This window comes from Bubalus kerabau, chromosome 18 (genome assembly GCF_029407905.1).
Source record: "Bubalus kerabau isolate K-KA32 ecotype Philippines breed swamp buffalo chromosome 18, PCC_UOA_SB_1v2, whole genome shotgun sequence".
Taxonomy (NCBI): domain Eukaryota; kingdom Metazoa; phylum Chordata; class Mammalia; order Artiodactyla; family Bovidae; genus Bubalus; species Bubalus kerabau.
In genome coordinates, this window is record NC_073641.1 from 34,611,952 (window position 1) to 34,636,135 (window position 24,184).

Sequence of the window (24,184 nt, forward strand, 5' to 3'; positions counted from 1 at the left end):
ACAGCATATGGTAGTCATAGCTGGATTGTCTTGGAGGCCTGGTATTGTGTTTAAAGTTGTTATATGGTGGTGGTGGGTGGGACAGAGTTTGTTGAGAGGGGAATGGGATGCTTCTCATGAGGAAGAATTTCAATTATAGTTACCTGGATTGATTAGTGATGAGGCTTCATCACTACTTGCCAGTGGAACATCAGCCCTGATCCTGATGCAGGCCATGTGACCGATTCTGCAATGAGACTGAGCAGGGATGCTGTGAGAGCAGCAAAGAGAGGTCCCTAATCTGTCTTGTTGATGGGGTGGGGCAGAGGCATGTGGATGCTTCCTGGGAGACTTCAATCAGGATTGTTACATAAAGGGTGACCTGGAGTACACTTGATAGAATGAGGGTGGAGCCTTACAGCATAGTGTGAAGCCATATGTGGTAGACCAGAAACTCACTATTCCTGGAATAAACATGGGAACTGGGGTGTAAGGAGATGAGGAGGGTCCAGGCCAGGCCATCATAGTTTGTGTGCCAGACTGAGTGATGTGCTTAGGCTTTACCCTGCAGCACTGGGGAACTAGTGAAGAGTCTTAAGCAGAGGAATGATATAAAATGCTAATTTTAGGAAGATTATTTTTGAGGTTGTGAGTTGAAAAGATTTGAGAAGGTCAAGGGGCTTCTCTGGTGGCTCAGACGGTAAAGAATCTGCCTGCAACGCAGGACATCTGGGTTCAATCCTTGGGTTGGGAAGATCCCCTGGAGGAGGTCATGGCCACCCACTCCAGTATTCTTGCCTGGAGAATCCCTATGGACAGAGGAGCCTGGCAAGCTACAGTCCATGGGGTCACAAAGAATCAGACATCACTGAGAGACTAAGCACAGCATAGCACCAAGGTCAAGGCTGGACACAGGTTGACTAGTAGGGATGTTATAACACCACTTGGGAAGAAGTCTTAAATATCTTATCTAGATAAGAAATGGTCAAATTCAAGAAATATTGTGATTGAATGACACGTTGATTGTACTTAGATAGTGAAGGAGAAGCAAGAGATAGGAACATTTCTGATTCAGACCCTGAGATGGTTGGCCACTAACTGAAACAGGAAGTTTGTTAACAGATAAGATTTGCCTTGAAAAAGATGCTTAATTTAGTTTGGACTATACTGAGTTGAGGCATGAATAATTAACATACTATAATAGAAGTTTTTAGTTCTCACTCCCATAGGACCAGATGAGTACTCCTCATTGGCAGACAGCTGTCTTCTGTTCAGGGATTGAGATTTCTTGTGTTCTGTGGCTGCACCATCTTCAACATGTAGTTTGCAGGAAGGGGAAAAACATGGAACCTTGTTCTTGGAAGATTTTATGGTCCAGTCCTGGAAGTATTATATATCACTTTCACCCTTTTCCATTCATTGGTCAGAGGTTATCCATATGATGAACCCTAACTTCAAGGAAGGCTGGGAAATGTAGCCAATTGCCCAGAAACAAGAGGAAATTATTTTGGGAATCAGCCAGTAGATTGTGCCACAGGGTTGACTGGTGGATATTGAAATCCGAAACTCAGAGCAAAGATTTGAGCTGAAATGTGGTTTTAGAAACATCAAAGATGGAGTGATTTATATCATGAGCACACAGATGAAGTCACTCATGGAGAACAAGTAGTGACAAGAGCAGGAGCCCAAGGGTAGAGGTTTTAAGTTGGCCACACACAAAGCTGGTGTGGGGAAAAAGATGCGAAAAGGGGGCCTGAAAGAGAGTAGGAGGTATTTTATGAACCATGGAAGCCAGTGAGTATAGAGAGTGTTCAGAAGTTGGTGGACAAGAGTGTAAAATGTCATGGAAAGGCCCAGGAATGTATAAAATAAACCCTCAGTGTTACTGAATCAAATGATTAAATATTAGAGAAGGGATTGAGTAGTTCTCACTTCAAGGGCATGATCAAGACAGAAATCGGACCTCAGTGTATTGAAGAATCTACAGAGAGGGGGATAATTGATGAAACAAGATCTCAGAGAGAACAGGAGCAAGGGTGCTTACTAAAATGAAATTTTGAGTTTATTCAAGTACTGCTTTTTATATAATGCTTTTCTGTTCAGCCCATATTATGATTGATAACTGATATTTGTTACAAGCAATTTTGTCAATTTACTTAGCAGTAGAGACTATTATTTCATTTCTAGTTAAATATTAATTGGTTTACATGATCAATTCACCTGTCCTGGGAAATATACATTAATCTTAGAAAAGAAAGTCACATTTTTCTTGGTTTTGAATACAAAGTATAACAGAAAAGAGAAATATTCTGCTGTACTTCTGTTATAACTTTGCTAAGTTAACGCAAATTTTAAATCTTTTATAACCTTTCTCTCTTTGTTTAAACAATGTTGATTATTATGTTTTTTACTTTCCCTCTATCCTGCACTTTAGCTGGAAACATGTTTAGAGGCCCTTTTCTTTCCTAGAACATTTTTTAATAATGGGGAACTGAGATAGAAATAAAGAAGCTTACATTTGGATTGAGATGGATTCTTAATGTTCTGATATTTAATACTGAACAACAAACCCTAGCTTTATTAATAAATAACAGCTATCTTTCCCCTTTTCTTACACTTGATTCACATTTTTCAGTGGGGCACATAGCATTAGTTTAAAATGCTTTAAAAATTGTTTCTGTAGATTGTACATTGTTTCTTACTTAACAGAATATTTAGAGGTAACAGATCTGAAAATAAGCCATTACTTTTATATACTAATGCTAAAGATGATGGCAAGAATCATTTTCAGTATGTTTTATGTTTTATTTTAAATGGTATTTTAACCATTTCCTTCACTTTTCTTCAGAATTCTGATATTAGGAAATAGGATCAAAGTAAATAAAAATGTGTTTAAAGTATTTATTTTGGTTTAAATATATTTCCTAGGGAAAAAAGGTAGATGATCATATTCATTTTTTATTCCTAATTCTTTAGTTCCTGGTTCATAATAGACCCTGGAAGTATTTGTGAATGGAGGATAACACTTGAGTCAGTATCTTTTTAGAAAAGTTTTATAACTGTCATATTAAATAATACAGATTGCAGCATTCTAGTGCATTTTATTTCAGTATTCTTTTCATACTTGATGTCAGAGTCAATCCATAAAATGAGCTGGCTATGAAGTGAGTATCCAGCAATCATCTCCCCATTATGCTAGCCAGAATGCATTTCAGAACTAAAGTTGCCCCATTCAAGAAATGTGTGTTTGCTGATGAGATTCTAAAGAAAGCCACACTTTGTGTCACCCTGGCCCAGTACTTCAATCGTGCCCAGAATCTCTTCTTTATTATAGGCCTGTTTTTCTCTAAATACCACTTTCTCTCTTGTGATTTATTTAAAAGTATATTTTTAGCCCTTTAACCTCTCTGTTTTATCAGCTTTTTATTTTGTATATTGAATAGGATATAGGGTTTCTAGGAGGGAGATGAAGACGGAGATGAGCTCTGTATCTCAACTCTATCAAATGTCAAGCAGTGTGTAGGACATTTGGATAAACAGGTAATTACAGTGCCTAGGACAGTATCTGGCTGAGTCACACCCCGCCCCCCCCCAGAAGAGCAGTGGTACAACGTCTCCTGAAGAGGCCTCAGGTCCCCCACTGTTGTGCAGCTGTAACAGTTAGTTCTGTTTCTGTGCAGAATTCTGTCCCTTACATAGAACTGTTTTGGACAACACACTATTTTATTAGTCACACTAGCTGATGTAAGAGATAAGCCTCCTGACTTCAGTGGTTTAGCATCTTATATGTTTATTTTTCACTTGTATTGAACAATGCAGTTTGTTTCTGAATAAGTGGGCTCTGCTCCACATGGTTATTAAAGGACCCAGGCTGAAGGAAGCTCAGTCATCTATGATGTCAATGTCCAGATTGTAGAACTTGAAGGAGCATGAAGGATTCTATGTGAGAGGTTTTTATGGGCCAGAACCTGAAACTACAGATGTCTCCTCCCTCTCTTCCGTTGTCTAGCACTCAGGCACATGTCTTCCCCAGCTGCAGTAGAGAAATGGGATATTCAAGTAGTTGAGTCCCAGAAGAGTGCCTGCTGAGTGGAGTTGAAAGACTGTGTTGAATTTCCCACCTGCTTCAGAGAGTATGTCTTATATAACTGTTTTTTTTTTTCTGCTGGTATAGATAGAATAAGTTGTTTTCCTTTAGTAATTGATTCTGTTTCAGAAATCACTTGGAAATTGAAATGGAAGGAAATGTTGTATTTTCTTTTTCTAATACAATGAACTTACTTAAAAAATATGAAAACAAACATTTGAAGGTTTTTCCTGTTAACCTGCTAGAATGCTTTCCCTTAGGAGTCACTGCTGTTCTCTTTCCCATTTGGCAGACTGCTTTTGTGAAGCATCTCTTCTGTGACACCCCCCTGCCCCAGCCTCTTCCTCCCATTCCTGCCTCTCCAGGCACAGTTAGCATTTGCATCTTCAGTGTTCTGCTAGAGCGCGAACATACCTATGTTAGTTGAAGCCATTCCTCCACTTATTCATCTGAGCACCTATAATGTAGTAATAATAATAATAAACAATACAATGACAGAAAGAAAAGGAGAGTTGACATTCATTATGATAGAATTACATACTGAATAGTGCCAAGGACACAGGGAAGAGGCACTTAGCTCTGCCTTGGGATGAGGGAGAGGTGGAGAATGCTTCTTTTAACAGGGAAGAAGTTTGGTTCCAGTCTCTTTAATTACACAAGGATGCTTTCCCTTCCCTCAATGGTGAAATTTATGAGGAAAGAAGCCTGTCTTGATCATCTCTAACTCTAGCACCCAGTACTGTCAGGCTTATGTTAGACACTCAGGAAACTGAATTGACTGAATATGTAAGTCGGTAAACTTACAAACTTTTGTTTATTCCACAGTTTTTATACATTATTTCATCCATTCCTCACAACAGCTTTATGGTAGGGCAGATATTCTTATTCCTGAATTATGAAGAATGAGCCCAAATTCAGAGAGATTTGTGCATGTACATGCTATGTCACGTCAGTCGTGTCCAATTCTTTGCCACCCCATTGACTGTAGCCGTGGACTGTAGGCTCCTCTGTCCATGGGATTCTCCAGGCACGAATACTGGAGTGGGTTCCCATGCCCTCAGGGGATCATGACTCAGGGATTGAACCTGTCTCTCGGTGTTTTGCACACGACACACGATGGGTTAATAGATCTCAGGTGTTCTGCACTTAATCTTGTGCATTTTTCACTCTTGGAAACCAATGTGTAAGTTTCAGAACCGTGCTTTGAAACATAGCATGTGCTTTGAGGACAGAACATTAGATCACTTGAATTCCTTTGCCTGATGAAGGCTGTTCATTTACATTGAGTCAGGGGATAAAGTTCTTTTTAACAGAAACAAAGAGCTAGTTCTTTCCGACATGTTTTATAGCTCTTCATATTCCTGCCAGCACAGTGTTATGTGCCTAGTTGGTACTGTGTAAGTCTTTCTTAAATAATTGACAGGGGTTTAAAATACATACATCAGATTCACCTAAAATGGACAAGCTTCTTTTTAGAGTCTGTCATAAACTTTTACCAGTATCATTGTGTCACAATGGACAAAATTGGACTGTGGTATATTCTAATTCAAAGAATTCTGTTTTAATTCAAGGAACGTTTAATGCACTAACTTAGCCTCCAGTTTTCTTTGGCTTTCTCATTCTTTGGCACTTACACTCTTAGTCTGCCCAAGGACACCGTGTGTAGAAGCTCAGACTGGCTGGATATTCTTACCACAGCAGTTTGAGATATTTTAAAATGGACTAGCTTTAGTGTCTTCTGATGCATTAAAAAATCTCAAACTTCTAACAATTGGAGTTTATGATAGACATTCATTGCTTCCATCTATAACTTTCATATTTTGTACCATAACACATCAGTGTTCTCTACAGAAATATTATGACGTGGTGCTTAACTTATTAAAATTGCAGTCAAATAAGGTTGAAGGCTTGACTTATAGAAATATAAAATTATACATTTCTACATGGATATTCTGCTTCATGGCAATCTTAATGTCTGAAGACTGACTCATTTGGTCTCTTCTACTCCGTTCTTGCTCCACTCTCCAACCATTGCCATGCTTCTCATGTCATTTAGTGACAAGCTCCAAACCACTAAGATATCCTGACTACTTACTCCCTTCTTTTCTATTTCCTAATTCATGTTCATGCAGTGTTGCATTGACCTCTAAAATGTTTCTGAAACCAGGGGATTTGAGACTGTTTTAAAGCCAGCTGTGAGTGTATTTCCTAATCTCCTTAAAGCTATGAAATTAGGGGAAAGGAGCTGAGAGCCCTGTAACCATTTACTGTCAAATCAGCAAGAGGACTTGTAAGAAAAAATATATTAAATTTTCAGGAGGTTTCGGTGTTAGAAATATTTCTCGTCAATCTACTTGAGTAAGAATTTATTTCATCATCTCTGGAAGCACTTGCTTTTTCCAAAATTCTGTAACCAGGAGACAGACTAGACAGTGGGAATTATTCAGAGTATATGGCACAGAGAAGGTGGTTGGTAAATGTTTAATGAATGAGGATCTGGACAGATGAACACCAATAGAATTGTCTTGATGAAAGGATCCTGAACCCTGCTTTTGTTTTCCATTTTTGCCTCACAGAAACATATATTTTTGTTTTGGTTTATTTTTGTTAGAGCAAAAGGAGTGCCAAGTTTTGGAAAGACAGACCCACCTTTCATATTAATCATTACTAGGGAAACACCACTAATGCATTAGTTTATTACCTAGTGGCATTTAATCTACAGGACATCCAAGAGAGTGCTTTAGAAAGGGTCTGTGATTGAAGACTCAGTGGTGCCAATTGTATGTTTAAAAAGAAAGAAATGAATGTCAGGGGTATATAGATTTTAATCTCCTATTATTCTGATAGTAGTAATGTGCCCAGAATTTTGGAAAGATTCTTGAGGCTTTTCTTATCCACTGATTGCCTTATTGCTAATATTTCTTTGATGTAATAATGTTAGCTATATTTAATAAATGTGACATAGTAATATTTATCCTGAACTTATCCTTCAGCCACAGAATAATAGAGAACAACAGAATATTAAGGTGATAAAGTTCAAGTACTAAGCAATGAAGGTCAATGAGTTTTTCTGATTAATTATTCCAGCAACTTCTTGCAAGTTAATTTTGTTACACCACATACTGAAAGGTTGAAAGAGAATTACTTCTTATTTTATGTTTGTTTTGCAGGGAAAGATGGTGAAAGGAATGGGAGGGGCTATGGATCTAGTGTCCAGTGCCAGAACCAAAGTAGTGGTCACCATGGAACATTCTGCAAAGGTAAGGAGGGCTACTTTTGGAAATTCGCACTGGGCTGAAATCCTGTGCACCAGGTCATGTGGCTGTGGTTTTTATTGTTTGCTCTGGATCACTCAACTTGATAGTGTTTATATTTTAGAGCAAAATATTGCAAATAAAGACAATTATTTATTATCATTCAGCTAAATGGTTGTTTAACTTTGAAGCAAACATCAGGGCATTCTTTGATTATTTGCCTCACGTGCACATTAAAGGTAAAAGCTATAATGTCTTCAAAGGCAGTGAAAAGACATTAGGGAAGAGGTGTTGATTCTGGTTTGTAGACATTTTTAATTTTGGGGCCACACCCAGCGGCATGAGGGATATTAGTTCCCCAACCGGGAATTGAACTCGTTCTGCCAGACAGTGGAAGCTCAGTGTCCTAACCACTGGACTGCCAGTGAATTCTGATTTAGGTTTAAAGATGGTTATAGTGGTTGCTATTTCTGTGAAAAATGAAAATGCAACAGAATGTGGGTTTTTAAAAGCAGTTATTTTCATATGGATAATATGGCCTTTTACCAAGGCTGTGGAGGTGCCATTTTGAGAAAGTGTTAGAAAATGATGGACTTGGTAACAGCAAGTGGTCTATTCTGAAGAATATTACACTTCTATTTTGATAAATTATTCAGTGTTTATTGAATGCCTATTCTGTGTTGGGCACTGCTGGAATTTGGCTGTGACTAAAAATGGACAAGAATCCTTGACCTCGTGGTGTGTAATTAATGATGATGATGATATCATTATCCTACAATGTGATGGCTTCCATTCATTGAGCTTACTGTGCTCCAAAGGTACACTAAGCTCTGTGTGTGCTTGCCTGTACAAGCCCACGAGCTTGATATAGGTATTTGTCATGGGTCCAGAAACAGAGTTTCAGTGAAGTTAGGTACTTGCCTGAGGTCACATAACTAGTGAAACTGAGATTAGTCCTGATACCTCTGACTTTGAAGCCCAGTCTTCTAAATATCAAGCTATCAGTATGACTTCCTTTCTTATTCCTTTCTTATTTGTATTTGAACCAGCTGAGCTTAATTGCCTTCCTGACCTGAATCCCTGGGCTTCTGATAATTTGCAAAGTTGATATTGAGTGACGAGTACGCTTTTCACTCTCTATGCCCTCTGCTCATTCTCCTTTAAAAGTCTTACTTTTGAAACAAAAACTATTTGTTTTCACCTTGTTGTTGTTGTTCAGTTGCTAAGTCGTGTTCGACTCTGCGACCCCATGGACTGCAGCACGCCAGGCTTCCCTGTCCTTCACTATCTCCCAAATTTTGTTCAAACTCATGTCCATTGAATCAGTGATGCCATTCAGCCATCTTGCCCTCTGTCGTTCCCTTCTCCTCCTGCCCTCAATCTTTGCTAGCATCAGGGTCTTTTCCTTAATACCTGCTATTTTGAGTGGAAGTGGTAGTTCATTTTCACTTTTTTTATTTGGTGATGAAGTATTGTTGGAGAGCCTGGATCTGAAAGATTTGCATTTGACTTGCTTCCCATGGGGAGTTCTGTTACAGAATGATGTGTGTCATGAAGCAGTTTCATTGTGAAAACTGTAATAAATACAAAATTATAAATTGCTTAGTAAACACTGAAAACTGAGCAGTGAAGCCTAAATATGGAACAATAGAAATGAAACCAACACAGGTGACTTCTGAGCAGTGCCTTGCAAAAAGCATCTAAAATACTCCATTTCAGAGACAAAGGAATGCCAAGCACGCAAATCAAATCCAAATTTTTTCCAGAACATAATGTCTGTTTGGAGGAAACTCTTGCCGACTTTCCTTTTGTTGTTCCTTCAGTGTTGACGCATAGGCAGTGAAGTCCAACTCATTTCAGATTATTTTTGTGCATTCGTTTTAAAAACACTGGGCCTGTAGTTAGCAAATTCTCTCTCTCTCACTTCTCTTTTCCCCCCAAACTGTTTTCTTTCTCCTCAGCTGGAATTTTTGATAGAGGAAACATGGCGCTTCAAACTTCTGATTAGAAGTCCCTTATTAAAGCTTTTCATAGAAGGAAGATACTCTTTTTTTTTTTTTTTTTTTAGCATTTCTTATTTTTCTTCTCTCAGTGAGGAAACTGGCACTGACTTTTAGACCAGAACTGAAGTTAGAAATTTTCCGTAGATACTTTCAATTGAACAAACTAGCAAAAAGTATTCTTGTGATTAAGAGATTGGTTCAAGATGGCAGAATAGAAGGACATGTGTTTATCTATCTCCTCTTGCGAGAGCCCCAAATCACAAGTAGCAGTTGAACAACCATTGACAGGAGGATGCAATAATAATAGTGATTTCTTCATACTTCATAGTTAGATAACCTTGAAAACTGGGCTTCCCTGTTTGCTCAGTGACAGAGAATCCACCTGCTAGTGCAAGAGACACACGTTCGATCCTTGGGTGGGAAAGATGCCCTGGAGAAGAAAATGGCAACCCACTCCAGTATATTTGCTTGGGAAATCCCATGGACAGAGGAGTCTGGTGGGCTACAGTCCATGGGGTTGCAGAAGAGTTGGACATGACTTAGCAACTAAATAACAACAAACCTTGAAAACTAACCAAAAGAAGAAGTTTCTTTTCTTGCCACCTTTACTTTTTACTCCTGGAATGTGATTCCTACTCTCTATTGTTTACCTGGACTCATTGTTACTGGCCCAACTTAAGGAAACACAAGGACCTCACTTCTTCCCTGCATCTTTTGTCTGCCTGAAGATTGATAGAGGTTGGAAATAAAAGAGAGAGGAGAGTTCTTTCACTCCTAGTGGCCTCTCCAGTTAATGACCAGTTCTTTTAGACATGCCAGGTAACTTCTACTGCCTTATGACTAATCAGCCCAGGGGGAGAATCCCTACAGTTTTCTAAGATACAGAGTGGATAGTTTGCAGTGAAAAATTAAAACCTGAAGAAAGAAATATAATCTTGTATTCTTGGGCTGCTAATCTTTTTTTTCAGTAAGTGGATGGAGCCATCAGCTGGTCTTAGGTATAGCTTTTTGCTCCTTTTCTTCATCTATAGGGTTACAGATGCAGGTTACTTACAAATACAGCATGACCTAATGTTTACAAATGTTTTAATCAAAGGAAACTCTTTTCTTGTAAGTCTTTGCAGCCAGCTAGCAGCTTCTGGTATTTGAAGCCTGGCTGCCTACAGTGCTGCTCTAGAGTAACCATCATAACATTTTCCTTGCCTTGAAACTGCCTCTGGAGACATATAGCAGGCACTGGTGTCAGACTGGCATTGTAGAGTGGCTTTCATGTTTATGCAAATCAAAACCACTGTGAGGTACCATTTCATGCCAGTCAGAATGGCTACGATCCAAAAGTCTACAAGCAATCAATGCTGGAGAGGGTGTGGAGAAAAGGGAACCCTCTTACACTGTTGGTGGGAATGCAAACTAGTACAGCCACTATGGAGAACAGTGTGGAGGTTCCTTAAAAAACTGGAAATAGAACTGCCTTATGATCCAGCAATCCCACTGCTGGGCATACACACTGAGGAAACCAGAAGGGAAAGAGACACGTGTACCCCAATGTTCATCGCAGCACTGTTTATAATAGCCAGGACATGGAAGCAACCTAGATGTCCATCAGCAGATGAATGAATAAGAAAGCAGTGGTACATATACACAATGGAGTATTACTCAGCCATTAAAAAGAATACATTTGAATCAGTTCTAATGAGGTGGATGAAACTGGAGCCTATTATACAGAGTGAAGTAAGCCAGAAAGAAAAACACCAATACAGTATACTAACACATATATATATGGAATTTAGAAAGATGGTAACAATAACCCTGTGTACGAGACAGCAAAAGAGACACTGATGTATAGATCAGTCTTATGGACTCTGTGGGAGAGGGAGAGGGTGGGAAGATTTGGGAGAATGGCATTGAAACATGTATAATACCATGTATGAAACGAGCTGCCAGTCCAGGTTCGATGCACGATACTGGATACTTGGGGCTGGTGCACTGGGATGACCCAGAGGGATGGTATGGGGAGGGAGGAGGGAGGAGGGTTCAGGATGGGGAACACATGTATACCTGTGGCGGATTCATTTTGATATTTGGAAAAACTAATACAATATTGTAAAGTTTAAAAATAAAATAAAATTAAAAAAATAATAATAAAAAAAATAAACTTAGGTGTCGAGGTTCCAGGCAAAATTACAAAAAAGTAGTGGTAGTTTTTGGTGTCTAGCCACCTTCTTTCTTCTCTTCTTTTGATCTCTTGGCATGTCCTTCTTTTGCCCTCTAAAAATGGGGAAAAATGGAGGAAAGGAATAGGAGTTTGAGTCCTCAATAGGTGCAAGGCTCTGTGTATGGCATTGTAGATACTGAATCTATTAACCTCTCAGTGACCCTGTAATGTAAGGCTGGGATGTAGGCAGGTCAGAAACTTGTCCAGGTCAGCGGCAGAGCTTCAAGTTATACTCAGTTTGGTCTAGTCCATGTTCATCATACGATTCCATGCTGCATCCTCACAAGAGTTACCTCTGTATCACCGTCCCACCCACACCGGCCATTTTCTGGGAGCATCAGATTTCAGAATTACCTCTTTCTTTTTTTTCATTTTTTCCTGGTCAAAGCTCTCCTTACTTTGTTGAGATGGATATCAGCAAAATATTCATTTATTTTTTTATTGGCCATGTCATTTGGCTTGTGAGATTGAACTCCTTGCTCTCACTCAGCAGGGAGAGCAAGGAGCCCTAACCACTGGACCACCGCCAGAGAATTCTCTCAGCAAAATATTTAAAAGAAAGCAACGGAATTGTGTCACTTAGTACCCATCTCCCCTTCTTCCCTTTTGTATTAGAAGCCTCCCAGGCTTTAGCTGGGCACATTGTAGCCCAGTGACAGACCACATTTTCCAGACCTCCCTTGCATGTTGTTCAGTCACAAAGTCATGTCTGACTCTTTGCGATCCCATAGACTGCAGCACACTAGGCTTCCCTGTCCTTTACATCTCTCAGAGCTTACTCAAACTCATGTCCATTGAGTTAGTGATGCTATCCAACCATCTCATCCTCTGTCATCCCCTTCTTCTGCCGTCAATCCATGTAACCAAGTTTGAGTCAGTGGGATTTGAGCATTTGAACCCATGTAATTTCTGGATCATACTCTTAAAGCCAAATTCTTTGGACTTTCTTTGCCTCTCTCTGGTCTTCTGAGAAAGACCTTAACTGTAGCCTTGGACCCAAAGTTGTAAACCACATGCTACCCCAGTGCAAAGCTGTTCTCAACAACCTGGATCCCTAGATACCACATCCTCTTTTTCACTAGTTCCTTCAGGGCTCCATGTAACTTCATCCAAGGTCCTCTGTACCTCTGACTCTCTGCATCTTTCTTGGATGCTATATAAATTTTTGTCCCCAACTGTTATTCTTCACTTAGTGAATCCTTGATCCTTATGTCCACACTGGAATTGTCTGATGAATTCTAGGACTGTATTTCTTCCCTGTTAGATAACTCCCCCCGATTATTCCATAACTGCCTCAACTATAACACTTATACAAGTAAAATCACCATTTCCTCTAAAAATCTCCCATTTGCTAGCCCAACTGGAGAAGTGATGATGCCCCTGCCCCTTCTGGAAATTACCTGTGAAATTTCTGCCCCTCCCCTGGCACCAAGCACTGTACATATTGCATCCACAGCACCCCTTGTAATCTGCTCCATCCTGTGCATTTCTGCTTGTTTAGGTCCTTGTCACATCTGCATAGCATCCCAAAGGTCCTCTTACTGCTAGACAGACTTTCTTTCCTGGTAACCAGTCATGCCATGCCACTGCCAAAGTGGCTAGTCTCAAACTAAAGCTGGATTGAATTAGGGCCACGGTATTTAGCTTATCTGAGCCTCCCAGTCTTTTGTCATCAACTCCCCAGCAGCCCACCCCATTCTGTTTCAAGGGCTTCACTTCTTCTAGGATCTCCACAAATGCATCGTGTTGTTTCAAGTTCTTAGTTGTTTCCATGTTCTGTTCTCTTTCTTTTTTTAATGGCTCACTTCTACCTCTACCCCATCAAATATAAATGAGCCAGCTTTTTATAAATTTGCTGGCTTAGCACCTTCCATCCTCTGATGAATATTCTTTGATGCTTTTTCTGGAAATTTGGCAGAATTATTGTATGTAAGTATGTTAATTTACTTGTTTCTGCAGGCACCAAATATTTGTTGAGTACCTACTATATGCCAAGCACTATAATAGGCTCTGAGGAAGTTAGAAAGATGTGGTCCTTCATTTAGACAGGTAAGAGTCTCACCAGGATAGAGTCATAGAAACCAATACTTAGAATAGTTATACATCAGAGTGCATGTCATGGGATGCAGCATTTGCGTGGAGATGTGATGGATGGGGCAGAGTTTGCGGGGACCTGTGTGTTGCAGGTCAGGAGAACAGGCACTGGTGTTGGAGGGCAGTGCATGCTGAGATCCCTATTGTCAGAGAAACAAAGACGAGTTGGGTGGAAACACACGCACACACACAGTTCTCCACATGTGGTAGGAGTGATGTTTTAAAATATAAACCAGATTATATCACTTCTTTCTGGGCTCAGAAACCCTCCACGGCTTCCCATCTCCCTTAGATCAAGTTCAGAGTGCTACGTATTGTTTCTAAGGCCCCCCCTGGTTTGTCAGCATCAATCGCAGTACCTCTGTGATTCAAGCTACTGGGATTCTCCCACTTGCCCACTGAGCTCTAGCCAGACTCTATTCCTGTAAGTTTCTGGAACATTCCAAACACCCTCTGCCTCGGGGCCTTTGCGCTTGTTACTCTCTGCCTGGAAAGCTCTTCTCAGGTTATCTGCATGGCTCGCCTCCTCAATTCAGTCAGATCTCTGTTGAGAATACCAGAGCAGCTTCCTCTCCTTTCTGCACTAGAATGTGAGTTCCATGAGGGCAGGGGCTCTTTCTATCACAACAGCTGAGGAAAATCATGCCCGGTTCATATTAGGAATCAGTAATTGTTGAATTCACTAATTTGAACGTATTTGAACACTTAACTTTTTCCAAGCAGTTACATGTTCATAAACTGCCTCTATTTTATCATTATAACCCTCTTCTGAGGTAAGTCTTAACTGTTTTCCTTCTAAAGATAATCCAGCCAAATTTCCTGGAGATTAAACATTCTGATAAAGGTCAAGTAGAAAACTAAGACCAAGTAGAAAATTAAAACCAGACGCAAGCTGAGAAGCTATATATCCTGCCTCCCTTTTCTGTTACTAAACTTTTCTGTCTGGCAACTACCATCATCACTAACAAGATAAAGGAAAGTGTTTTGTTCTCAGTATTGTGTACTGGAAATGTGTTCCTAAGGGTATAACTCTCAGAGCACAAAAGCAAAGAAACTCAGTCATAGTTGTCATTTATTGGAAACAGGCAAAGCTCCAGTACTTATTTTTGAGAACATAAATGAGAGCTCTATTTCTGAAACAGGCTTAGGTTTTATTTTTATTACAGTAGGAGTCCTGGATTCTAAAGGATAAAAAGAGTCATAATTATATTGTTACGAAGCTGAGGATAAATCTTTGTGAATAATATTTTATTTAAGTCTAATCTGTATCTGATAGCAAAGCAGTCATATCAAAATCTTGAATACTGTTTTACTTTGTCTTTGCTTTTTTAATATAATGTAACTTATTTTTTAACTTTTGTATTGGGCTATAGTTGATCAACAATGTTGTGTTAGTTTCGGGTGTACAGCAAAGTGATTCAGTTATACATATACATATGTCTATTCTCTTTCAAGTTCTTTTCCCATTTAGGTTATTAAAGAATATTGAGCAGAGTTCCCTGAGTAGCCTCTTGCTGATTATCTGTTTTAAATATAGCAGTGCGTATAGTTCAGTTCCCGAGAAGGCAATGGCACCCCACTCCAGTACTCTTGCCTGGAAAATCCCATGGATGGAGGAGCCTGGTAGGCTGCAGTCCATGGGGTTGCTAAGAGTTGGGCACGACTGAGCGACTTCACTTTCACTTTTCACTTTCATACATTGGAGAAGGAAATGGCAGCCCACTCCAGTGTTCTTGCCTGGAGAATCCCAGGGACGGCGTAGCCTGGTGGGCTGCCGTTTATGGGGTCGCACAGAGTCGGACATGACTGAAGCAACTTAGCAGCAGCAGCATAGGTCAATTCCAACCTCCCATCTGTCCATCCTCCCCACCCTTCCCCCCAATGAGAAGTTTGTTCCCCACAATGAGAAGTTTGTTCTCTAGGTCTCGGATTCTGTTTCATATATAATTTCATTTGTCTTTTTTTGTCATGAAGTTGAGAATAAATCTTTGTGAATAAACTTTTATTAAGTCCATTTCATATATGATAGCAAAGGTGTCATATGGAAATCTTGAATACTGTTTTACCTTGTCTTTGTTTTGTTTTTTGTGCAGAGGAATTATACAAAGTATAAATGAGATTTATTCATCCTTTTTAATTTGGATCAAATATATTACCAAAAGCTGCAAATATGAAAGAGTTTTTTTAAAAAATGCTTTCTCAGAAACATCCTTGAGATAATTTTCTGCAACATTGAAAAGTATCCCAAGATAAAGTGTTCTTTTGTGAGGATAATTCATAATTAACAGTTTCATTTGGTTTAATTTTTTTTCATTCGTAAGAGCTTGTCGCTGTTTTATAATTTGTTAATGAAACTTCTTCGCTAGGCTTGTTTGGAAAAAAAAAAACAATCAGATCAAATCAGATCAGTCACTCAGTCATGTCCGACTCTTTGCGACCCCATGAATTGCAGCACGCCAGGCCTCCCTGTCCATCACCAACTCCCAGAGTTCACTCAGACTTAAGACCATCGAGTCAGTGATGCCATCCAGCCATCTCATCCTCTGTTGTCCCCTTCTCCTCCTGCCCCCAATCCCTCCCAGCATCAGAGTCTTTTCCAACCAGTCAACTCTTGGCATCAGGTGGCCAAAGTACTGGAGTTTCAGCTTTAGCATCATTCCTTCCAAAGAGATCCCAGGGCTGATCTCCTTCAGAATGGACTGGTTGGATCTCCTTGCAGTCCAAGGGACTCTCAAGAGTCTTCTCCAACACCACAGTTCAAAAGCATCCATTCTTCGGTGCTCAGTCTTCTTCACAGTCCAACTCTCACATCCATATATAACCACAGGAAAAACCATAGCCTTGACCAGACGAACCTTTGTTGGCAAAGTAATGTCTCTGCTTTTGAATATGCTATCTAGGTTGGTCATAACTTTCCTTCCAAGGAGTAAGCGTCTTTTAATTTCATGGCTGCAGTCACCATCTGCAGTGATTTTGGAGCCCAGAAAAATAAAGTCTGACACTGTTTCCACTGTTTCCCCATCTATTTCCCATGAAGTGGTGGGACCGGATGCCATGATCTTCGTTTTCTGAATGTTGAGCTTTAAGCCAACTTTTTCACTCTCCACTTTCACTTTCATCAAGGGGCTTTTGAGTTCCTCTTCACTTTCTGCCATAAGGGTGGTGTCATCTGCATATCTGAGGTTATTGATATTTCTCCCAGCAATCTTGATTCCAGCTTGTGTTTCCTCCAGTCCAGCGTTTCTCATGATGTACTCTGCATAGAAGTTAAATAAGCAGGGTGACGATATACAGCCTTGACGTACTCCTTTTCCTATTTGGAGCCAGTCTGTTGTTCCATGTCCAGTTCTAACTGTTGCTTCCTGACCTGCATACAAATTTCTCAAGAGGCAGATCAGGTGGTGTGGTATTCCCATTTCTTTCAGAATTTTCCACAGAAATCCTCACATGGTTTTGTCTTTTTTATTTGTTCTTTAATGATGGCCATGCCTGCAAAAAAACAAATGTTATAATAGAAGAAAATAGCAGAACACAGCCCAGCAGCCAATAAAGCCCTTTAAAATGTCTTATAGAATTTAATTAAGTGAATAACATTAAGTCCTGTGATCTTGAGTATCCATAGTTCTTGATAGGAAAGCTAACGCTCAGAGCTGCTTTCTACGGCACCATAGTAGTTCAGGGATGGAAAGAGAAAACAATTTCTGCTCAGTCCTGGATTCTGCCATCCTTCGTCTAGAGACCATAGGATTCAGTCTTTGGAGAGAAAATAAAAGGCGATGATAAAGACCTTTGTATTATATTGAAGAAAAATGGCCTTCTATTCTAAGGTCTCAAAGCCCTAAAGACTAATTTTCAGGGAAATGACTTGCTGTATCTATTGTCTCATTTGGCTGGTCTTCCCCTGAGAATGTGCCTGTGTAACTACAAACTGTTATTACATCCACTTGTAAAAACCATTTGTAATATCAATTGTTCTCCATTTCAGAGCTAGCTGAGTCTTTCCACTAAAGTCCTATGTGGATTGTTGGCATCCCAACCAAATAGGTGCTATGTAAAGGCTAAAAATATCCCATGAAGATAAACTCAGTGTGAGTAATATGATCATCATCTTGTCCTTTTATTCTGTGTACCTTGATTTTCTTTCTTTAGCAAGTCATGTGTTTCTCTTCTAGGTACCATATCAATCATCACAGTGATTTGACAGCCGTGGGTTTTGTAATAGAGTGTTCCCCAGTTTTTTATGTCTTTTCTGTGTGTGCTTGTGTATGTGTGTGTATAGAAGGAAGGGGTGAGGGCAGTGGCACTCAGGTTTCCTCCATGATATTTTGGCATGCCGTAAGAGAGACCTGTCCTTGGTTTTGTTTTGCCAGCAGACAAAGTATGGAGTATTCCTTTGGCAGGGTCAGCCTTTGTAGCCCTGCTTTTCAGCAGATTAATGTAAACATTTCAGTTTTAGGAGAGAGCAGGCAGAAGAAGTAGAATAAGTATAATTCACTCAGTTTCTGACTTACACTTTTGTATGCTTCATAATGCAGTCCTTTTTTTTTTCTTTTTTGGCTGTGCCACATATCTTGTGAGATACTAGTTTCCTGACCAGGGATTGAACCCAGGCCAGGGCAGTGAAAGTGTCAAGTCCTAACCAATGGACCACAAGGGCATTCTCTATAGTATAGTCTTTGCTTCTCCTTTTGCTCATGCCCTTATCTATCTCCCCTAAGTTCCTTTGCACACTTCTGCGAGCTTTACTTCTCCTAGTGAGCTCAGAGATGCTAAGGAGGTAGAAGTACATTTCTTAGGACTAAAGCAGCCTCCAGTAGACCACAGGCACTCAGCCACATGATATTTTACAACTCTAATGCTGCTGGATTCCTTGGATCAGAATTGTAATAGTCAGACAGCGTTTATTGATCACTGTAGTTTGTCTAGTATTCTACTCATTTGCTGAAGATACAGAGATAAATTGTTTCAGCGTCCAGGGAGCTCTGAGTCCAGTGGTGGGTAAAGAGAAAGCAACAATTACATTTGTGGAAAGCAGAGGAAACACAGGAGTGCCTAAGGGGTGCAGACTGGGGATGTCCCTTGGACACTGGGGTCAGATCAGATCAGATCAGTCGCTCAGTCGTGTCTGACTCTTTGCAACCCCATGAATAGCAGCATGCCAATCCTCCCTATCCATCACCAACTCCCGGAGTTCACTGAGACTCACGTCCATCGAGTCAGTGATGCCATCCAGCCATCTTATCCTCTGTTGTCCCCTTCTCCTCTTGCCCCCAATCCCTCCCAGCACCAGAGTCTTTTCCAGTGAGTCAACTCTTGGCATGAGGTGGCCAAAGTACTGGAGTTTCAGCTTTAGCATCATTCCTTCCAAAGAAATCCCAGGGCTCATCTCCTTCAGAATGGACTGCTTGGATCTCCTTGCAGTCCAAGGGACTCTCAAGAGTCTTCTCCAACACCACAGTTCAAAAGCATCCATTCTTCGGTGCTCAGTCTTCTTCACAGCCTTGACGAACTCCTTTTCCTATTTGGAGCCAGTCTGTTGTTCCATGTCCAGTTCTAACTGTTGCTTCCTGACCTGCATATAGGTTTCTCAAGAGGCAGGTCAGGTGGTCTGGTATTCCCATCTCTTTCAGAATTTTCCACAGTTTCTTGTGATCCACACAGTCAAAGGCTTTGGCATAGTCAATAAAGCAGAAATAGATGCTTTTCTGGAACTCTCTTGCCTTTTCCATGATCCAGCGGATGTTGGCAATTTGATCTCTGGTTCGTCTGCCTTTTCTAAAACCAGCTTGAACATCAGGAAGTTCACGGTTCACATACTGCTGAAGCCTGGCTTGGAGAATTTTGGGCATTACTTTACTAGCGTGTGAGATGAGTGCAGTTGGTGTAGGGGCACTCTATAGGGGATGTTAGAGATGGTTTCTCCAGGGTAGATGACACCGGAGCCAAGTCATGAAGAGTGGGGCGGGTGTTGACATTCAAATGTGGGGTGAAGGGGTACATGGAGTGTGTTTCAGGTGGCATGAACACACGCTTCTGAAGACTTGTTCCCTTAAGGAGCAACCACCTTCTAGACTTTGCCTTCTTTGTACTTGATCACAGGGCTTTCCCAAAGAAGATGCCTGAAAGAAGAAATAATATTGGGGCACATTTAAGAAACACTTAACAGAAAAGATGGGCATGAAATGGGGTTTTATGTAAATCAAAGTCTTACATGAATGCTCTGTTGCCTCCGATAAATGAAGTGTTGACATGGAATGCAAAAATCACTGTAAAAAAGAGAACTTGTTATCTTGGATTAAGTTTATTATGATAACATGAAGCTTGTTGTAATGATGACAAGAGGTTTATTATCATTTAACCAGAATTATTTATACTGAAGAATTTAGCAAAATTGCACACAGATTATCTAAAGAATTAAAGAGACATCACCATGAAGCAAGTAATAGAAAGTATTCGGTTGGATAAAAAGAAAATGGTGGTTTCCTAGATTTTGTAGGAGGCCTGTAAGTGATGCAGTGGAGAAGAGAAAAGCTGGAGAAGCAGGTGGAGGACAGAGATTTAAATGTTCACCAAGGTTATGATGAAGTTAGCAAAGAAGGAAATATATATAAAAATCAGAAGCCTTGAGGACCAGTCAGAGCTTTTTTGATGCTTCACTTGGTGTCTGGTCATCTACCTTTTTGGACATTTCTTCGTGGAGAAAGAAAGGAGCAGATTGATGGAGATGAACAAGACACCACTCACCCTAAAAATTCGGATGTAGAGTCAATCCCTCCCATTATACTGCATGTTCAGAACATTTCTTCCTACCGTGATCAGGTAAGGAAGAAGACTTGGCAGTTGAAAATAAAACCACAGCACAAAGAATTTAAAGGACCAAATGACAATTAAATGGAAGAGTTAAAATGAAACACCCGGTCTTTGGACTCCTAATAAAGTGTTCTTTGCTACCACACTACACTGCATCTCTTTTTTGGGATTTATTTTTTATTGCTAAAAACCCAGCGATTGTTCCTGCTTTGTGAATCATAGCACATTGTAAGGCTCGGCCTGGCATGGTTAGAATAGAGTGCTCAAGTGAGAGTTAGTCATATTTTGGCTTCATAGCTAACCTACTGTTGAATATTGAAGCTGTGACATTCTTTAATCCTTCTGCATCTCATTTTCTCTTCTTCCTTGATCTGTGTTATGTCTTGAAGCTCAGTGTGAATGGAGTCATCTAGATACCTTGTTCTTACCACAAGAATACTGTTGGTGCTACCATCCTAGGCCAGCCATATGCTAAGTCGCTTCAGTCGTGTCCAACTCTGTGCGACCCCATAGACGGCAGCCCACCAGGCCCCGCCATCCCTGGGATTCTCCAGGCAAGAACACTGGAGTGGGTTGCCATTTCCTTCTCCAATGCATGAAAGTGAAAAGTGAAAGTGAAGTAGCTCAGTCGTGTCTGACTCTTAGCAACCCCATGGACCGCAGCCTACCGGGCTCCTCCGTCCATGGCAGGAGCATTTTCATTTCCTCCGTCATTTTCTAGATAAGAGTACTGGAGTGGATTGCCATTGCCTTCTCCGCCAGCCATATGGTTTGCTCCCAAATATGGGTTGCAGTTTCATTGGTTCTGTGGGTCTCAGGAATTTTGTTTAGGCCATTTTCTGTGTAATTCTGTGTTCAACTTCATTGAGGAACTTAAGACTTTCTGAAAAATTCCCTGGTGGTTTAGTTGCTAAGTTGTGTAGGACTCTTTGTGACCCCATGGACTGTGTCCATGTAGGTCCCCATATAGCCTGTCAGGCTCCTCTGTCCATGGGATTTTTTAGGCAAGAATACTGGAGTGGGTTGCCATTGCCTTCTCCAGGGGATCTTCCCCACCCAGGGATCAAACCTGTGTCTCCTGCATTGCAGGCAGATTCTTTACCATCTGAGCCACCAAGAAAGCCTAAAGAATTCCCTAGTAGATTGTAGAAATGTTCAGTGTATGTTATGTAAACAGTTCAAGGTTACTGAGCACTTGCTAAGTGCTGGACACTTACAGTCACCCCTGAGGTATAGCAGATGAATAAGCATAGACACAGGATCCTTGACCAGCTAGTGTAGAGTGGAGTGAGGCTTTACACTCAGGTCCTTTGACTCTGCTCTGAATCACTGAGCTGTACTGTTTATATGGAAAATGGTTTCTGAAAGGTGTGTTTTGGTGATGTGCTGTGCTGTGCTTAATCGTTCAGTCATGTTCGTCTCTTTTTGGCCCCATGGACTGTAGCCCGCCAGGCTTCTCTGTCCATGGGGATTCTTCAGGCAAGAATACTGGTTGCCATGGCCTCCTCCAGGGGATCTTCTAAAGCCAGAGATTGAACCCAGGTCTCCTGCATTGCAGGTGGATTCTTTACTGTCTGAGCCACTAGGGGAAGTCCAGGAACACTGGAGTGGGTAGCCTATCCCTTCTCCAGGGGATCTTCCAACCCAGGAATTGAACTGAGGTCTCCTGCATTGCAGGCGGATTCTTTACTAGCTGAGCTACCAGGGAAGCCCTTCTGTCTTTGTAGGGCACAATTAATTCTGGTAGTTGAAATTCTCCGAAACCAGAGTTGGTTGTTCATTGGAACCCAAGTGGCTGCTTTCACACCAGATGTAGATCTTGCTCAAATAACGGGAACAAAGTAAGAGCTCCCCACAGAAAAACGTTCCTTGGAGGCCCACAGATTGTTCACTTTGTTCACATGCAGACCTGGAATTCATTGTGACATGTCTTATTTGAGTTGTATGAAGTGCAAGGAGTCCTGACAGCTATAGCAGTTCAAATGTTCATCATTAATTTCAGCTCTTTAATTAAGCGTCTGTGACATGTGCAAGCTTTCTTTGAAATCTGGGAATGAAAATAGACCATTAAAAATGAAGCAGAAATGAGGTTTTATTTCTACAGCTATAAATTTTCTTACACAGTAAAATCTAGAAACATACAGTTTGTTGTTAAAAGTGTAATGTCTATCCACTCTCTCTATATATATTTAGCACTAATTTTGACTAAATTAAAGTAATACAGTTTGTCATTTTTTGAGATTCACCCAAGATTCCCAATGGAATTCCCTCTTTTTCCCCATTCCTTCGTTCAAAAAACACTGAATATCTTTTGTGCCATACACTGGATTAAGTATACTAAAACCTCTTAATTACTCGTATGTTGGTGCATTGACATGTTATCACAAGGAGTAAAATCTTAAGCCCAGTTATTTGAAATCCTTTGCTTCTGATCATACTTAGTATGATAGCAGTTTTGAGAGAGACATAAGCCAGCTAGCAGTGCATAATTGAGAAGGTAAAACTTGGAGATGGGTAAAGATGGTGATGGCATCATGTGTGGGGCTTTTAGACCCAACATGGAAGCAGTAGGAACATTTTTGCCATTTTAAATAGAGGATCTAAAATGTGACAAATTAGCCTTCAGCCTCAAGGGAAATAGTAATTTAGGCTCCTGGTGCTTGATCCTTAGAAAGGAGCTTCATCATAATCAGAAGAAAATGATCTGAAGATCAGATCATCAGAGCTAATGTTTCATCTGTGCTCCAGAGATGTGCCCCATCGGTCACCTCTGCACTGCGTGGGGTTGGGGGGGTTAGGGAATGGTGGAAAGGGGTTGATGGTTGAAAACCTGCTTCCCGTCTCAATCCCTCTTTCATGTTTGAAGAAAAGGCATTGTAGCTGAAGGAAACTGAAAAAAATATGAGTATAGACCAGCACACACAGTTTACCAGTGAGCAAACGGAGGCCCAGATATATTCCAGGAAAGGCAAATAGCTATATAAGAAAGTGAATATAATCATGGTTTTCTACACTGCCTGGGGCATCAGTGAGCCATTGTACAGTCATTTTACCAGCATGGTATAAATTCTGACTATTGAGTCATATACGAATTGTGACATAGCTACGCTGGGCGAACTGAAGATGATGAAGCATGGGGGTTTGCAGGAGAGGAAAGTCTTCATGTGCCCCTGTAAGAAGTTAATAGATAATACCTAAAGCTGATTAATTAAAACATAAATAGCTTTGTCAACATAGCATTTAAAAATGCAGAGGTTCAATGGAACAGAATACAGAGCCCAGAAATAAAATCACACACCTTTGGTCAATTAATCTTCAACAAAGGAGGCAAGAATATACAATAGAGAAAAAACCGTGTCTTCTATAAGTTGTGGGGAAACTGGACAGCTACATGTAAAGAATGAAATTAGAACACTACCTAACACCATACACAGAAATAAACTCAAAATGGCTTAAAGACTGAAATATAAGACATGACAACATAAAACTAGAAGAAAACATAGACAAAACAGTCTCTAACATAAATTATGGCAGTATTTTTTTAGAGCAGTCTCTCAAGGCAGTAGAAATAAAAGCAAAGATAAACAAATGGAACCTAACCAAATTTATAAGCTTTTGCACAGCAAAGGAAACCTTAAAATGAAAAGATGATCTACAAGCTGGGAGGAAATATTTGAAAAAAAATGGAACCAACAAGGTCTTCATTTCCAAAATATACAAACAGCTCATACAACTCAATAAC

General features: G+C 40.4%; 1 protein-coding gene across 2 annotated transcripts in view; it reads left to right on the forward strand.

The window, feature by feature from the left end:
* The window catches only part of OXCT1 (3-oxoacid CoA-transferase 1), a 166,749-nt gene that overhangs the window by 125,475 nt on the left and 17,090 nt on the right, over positions 1–24,184 (forward strand). For both annotated transcript variants that reach the window (XM_055555077.1, XM_055555080.1), the window contains one exon: positions 7,237–7,326. In XM_055555077.1, coding sequence (XP_055411052.1) covers positions 7,237–7,326 — 90 coding nt within the window. The remainder of the gene's footprint in view (positions 1–7,236; positions 7,327–24,184) is intronic.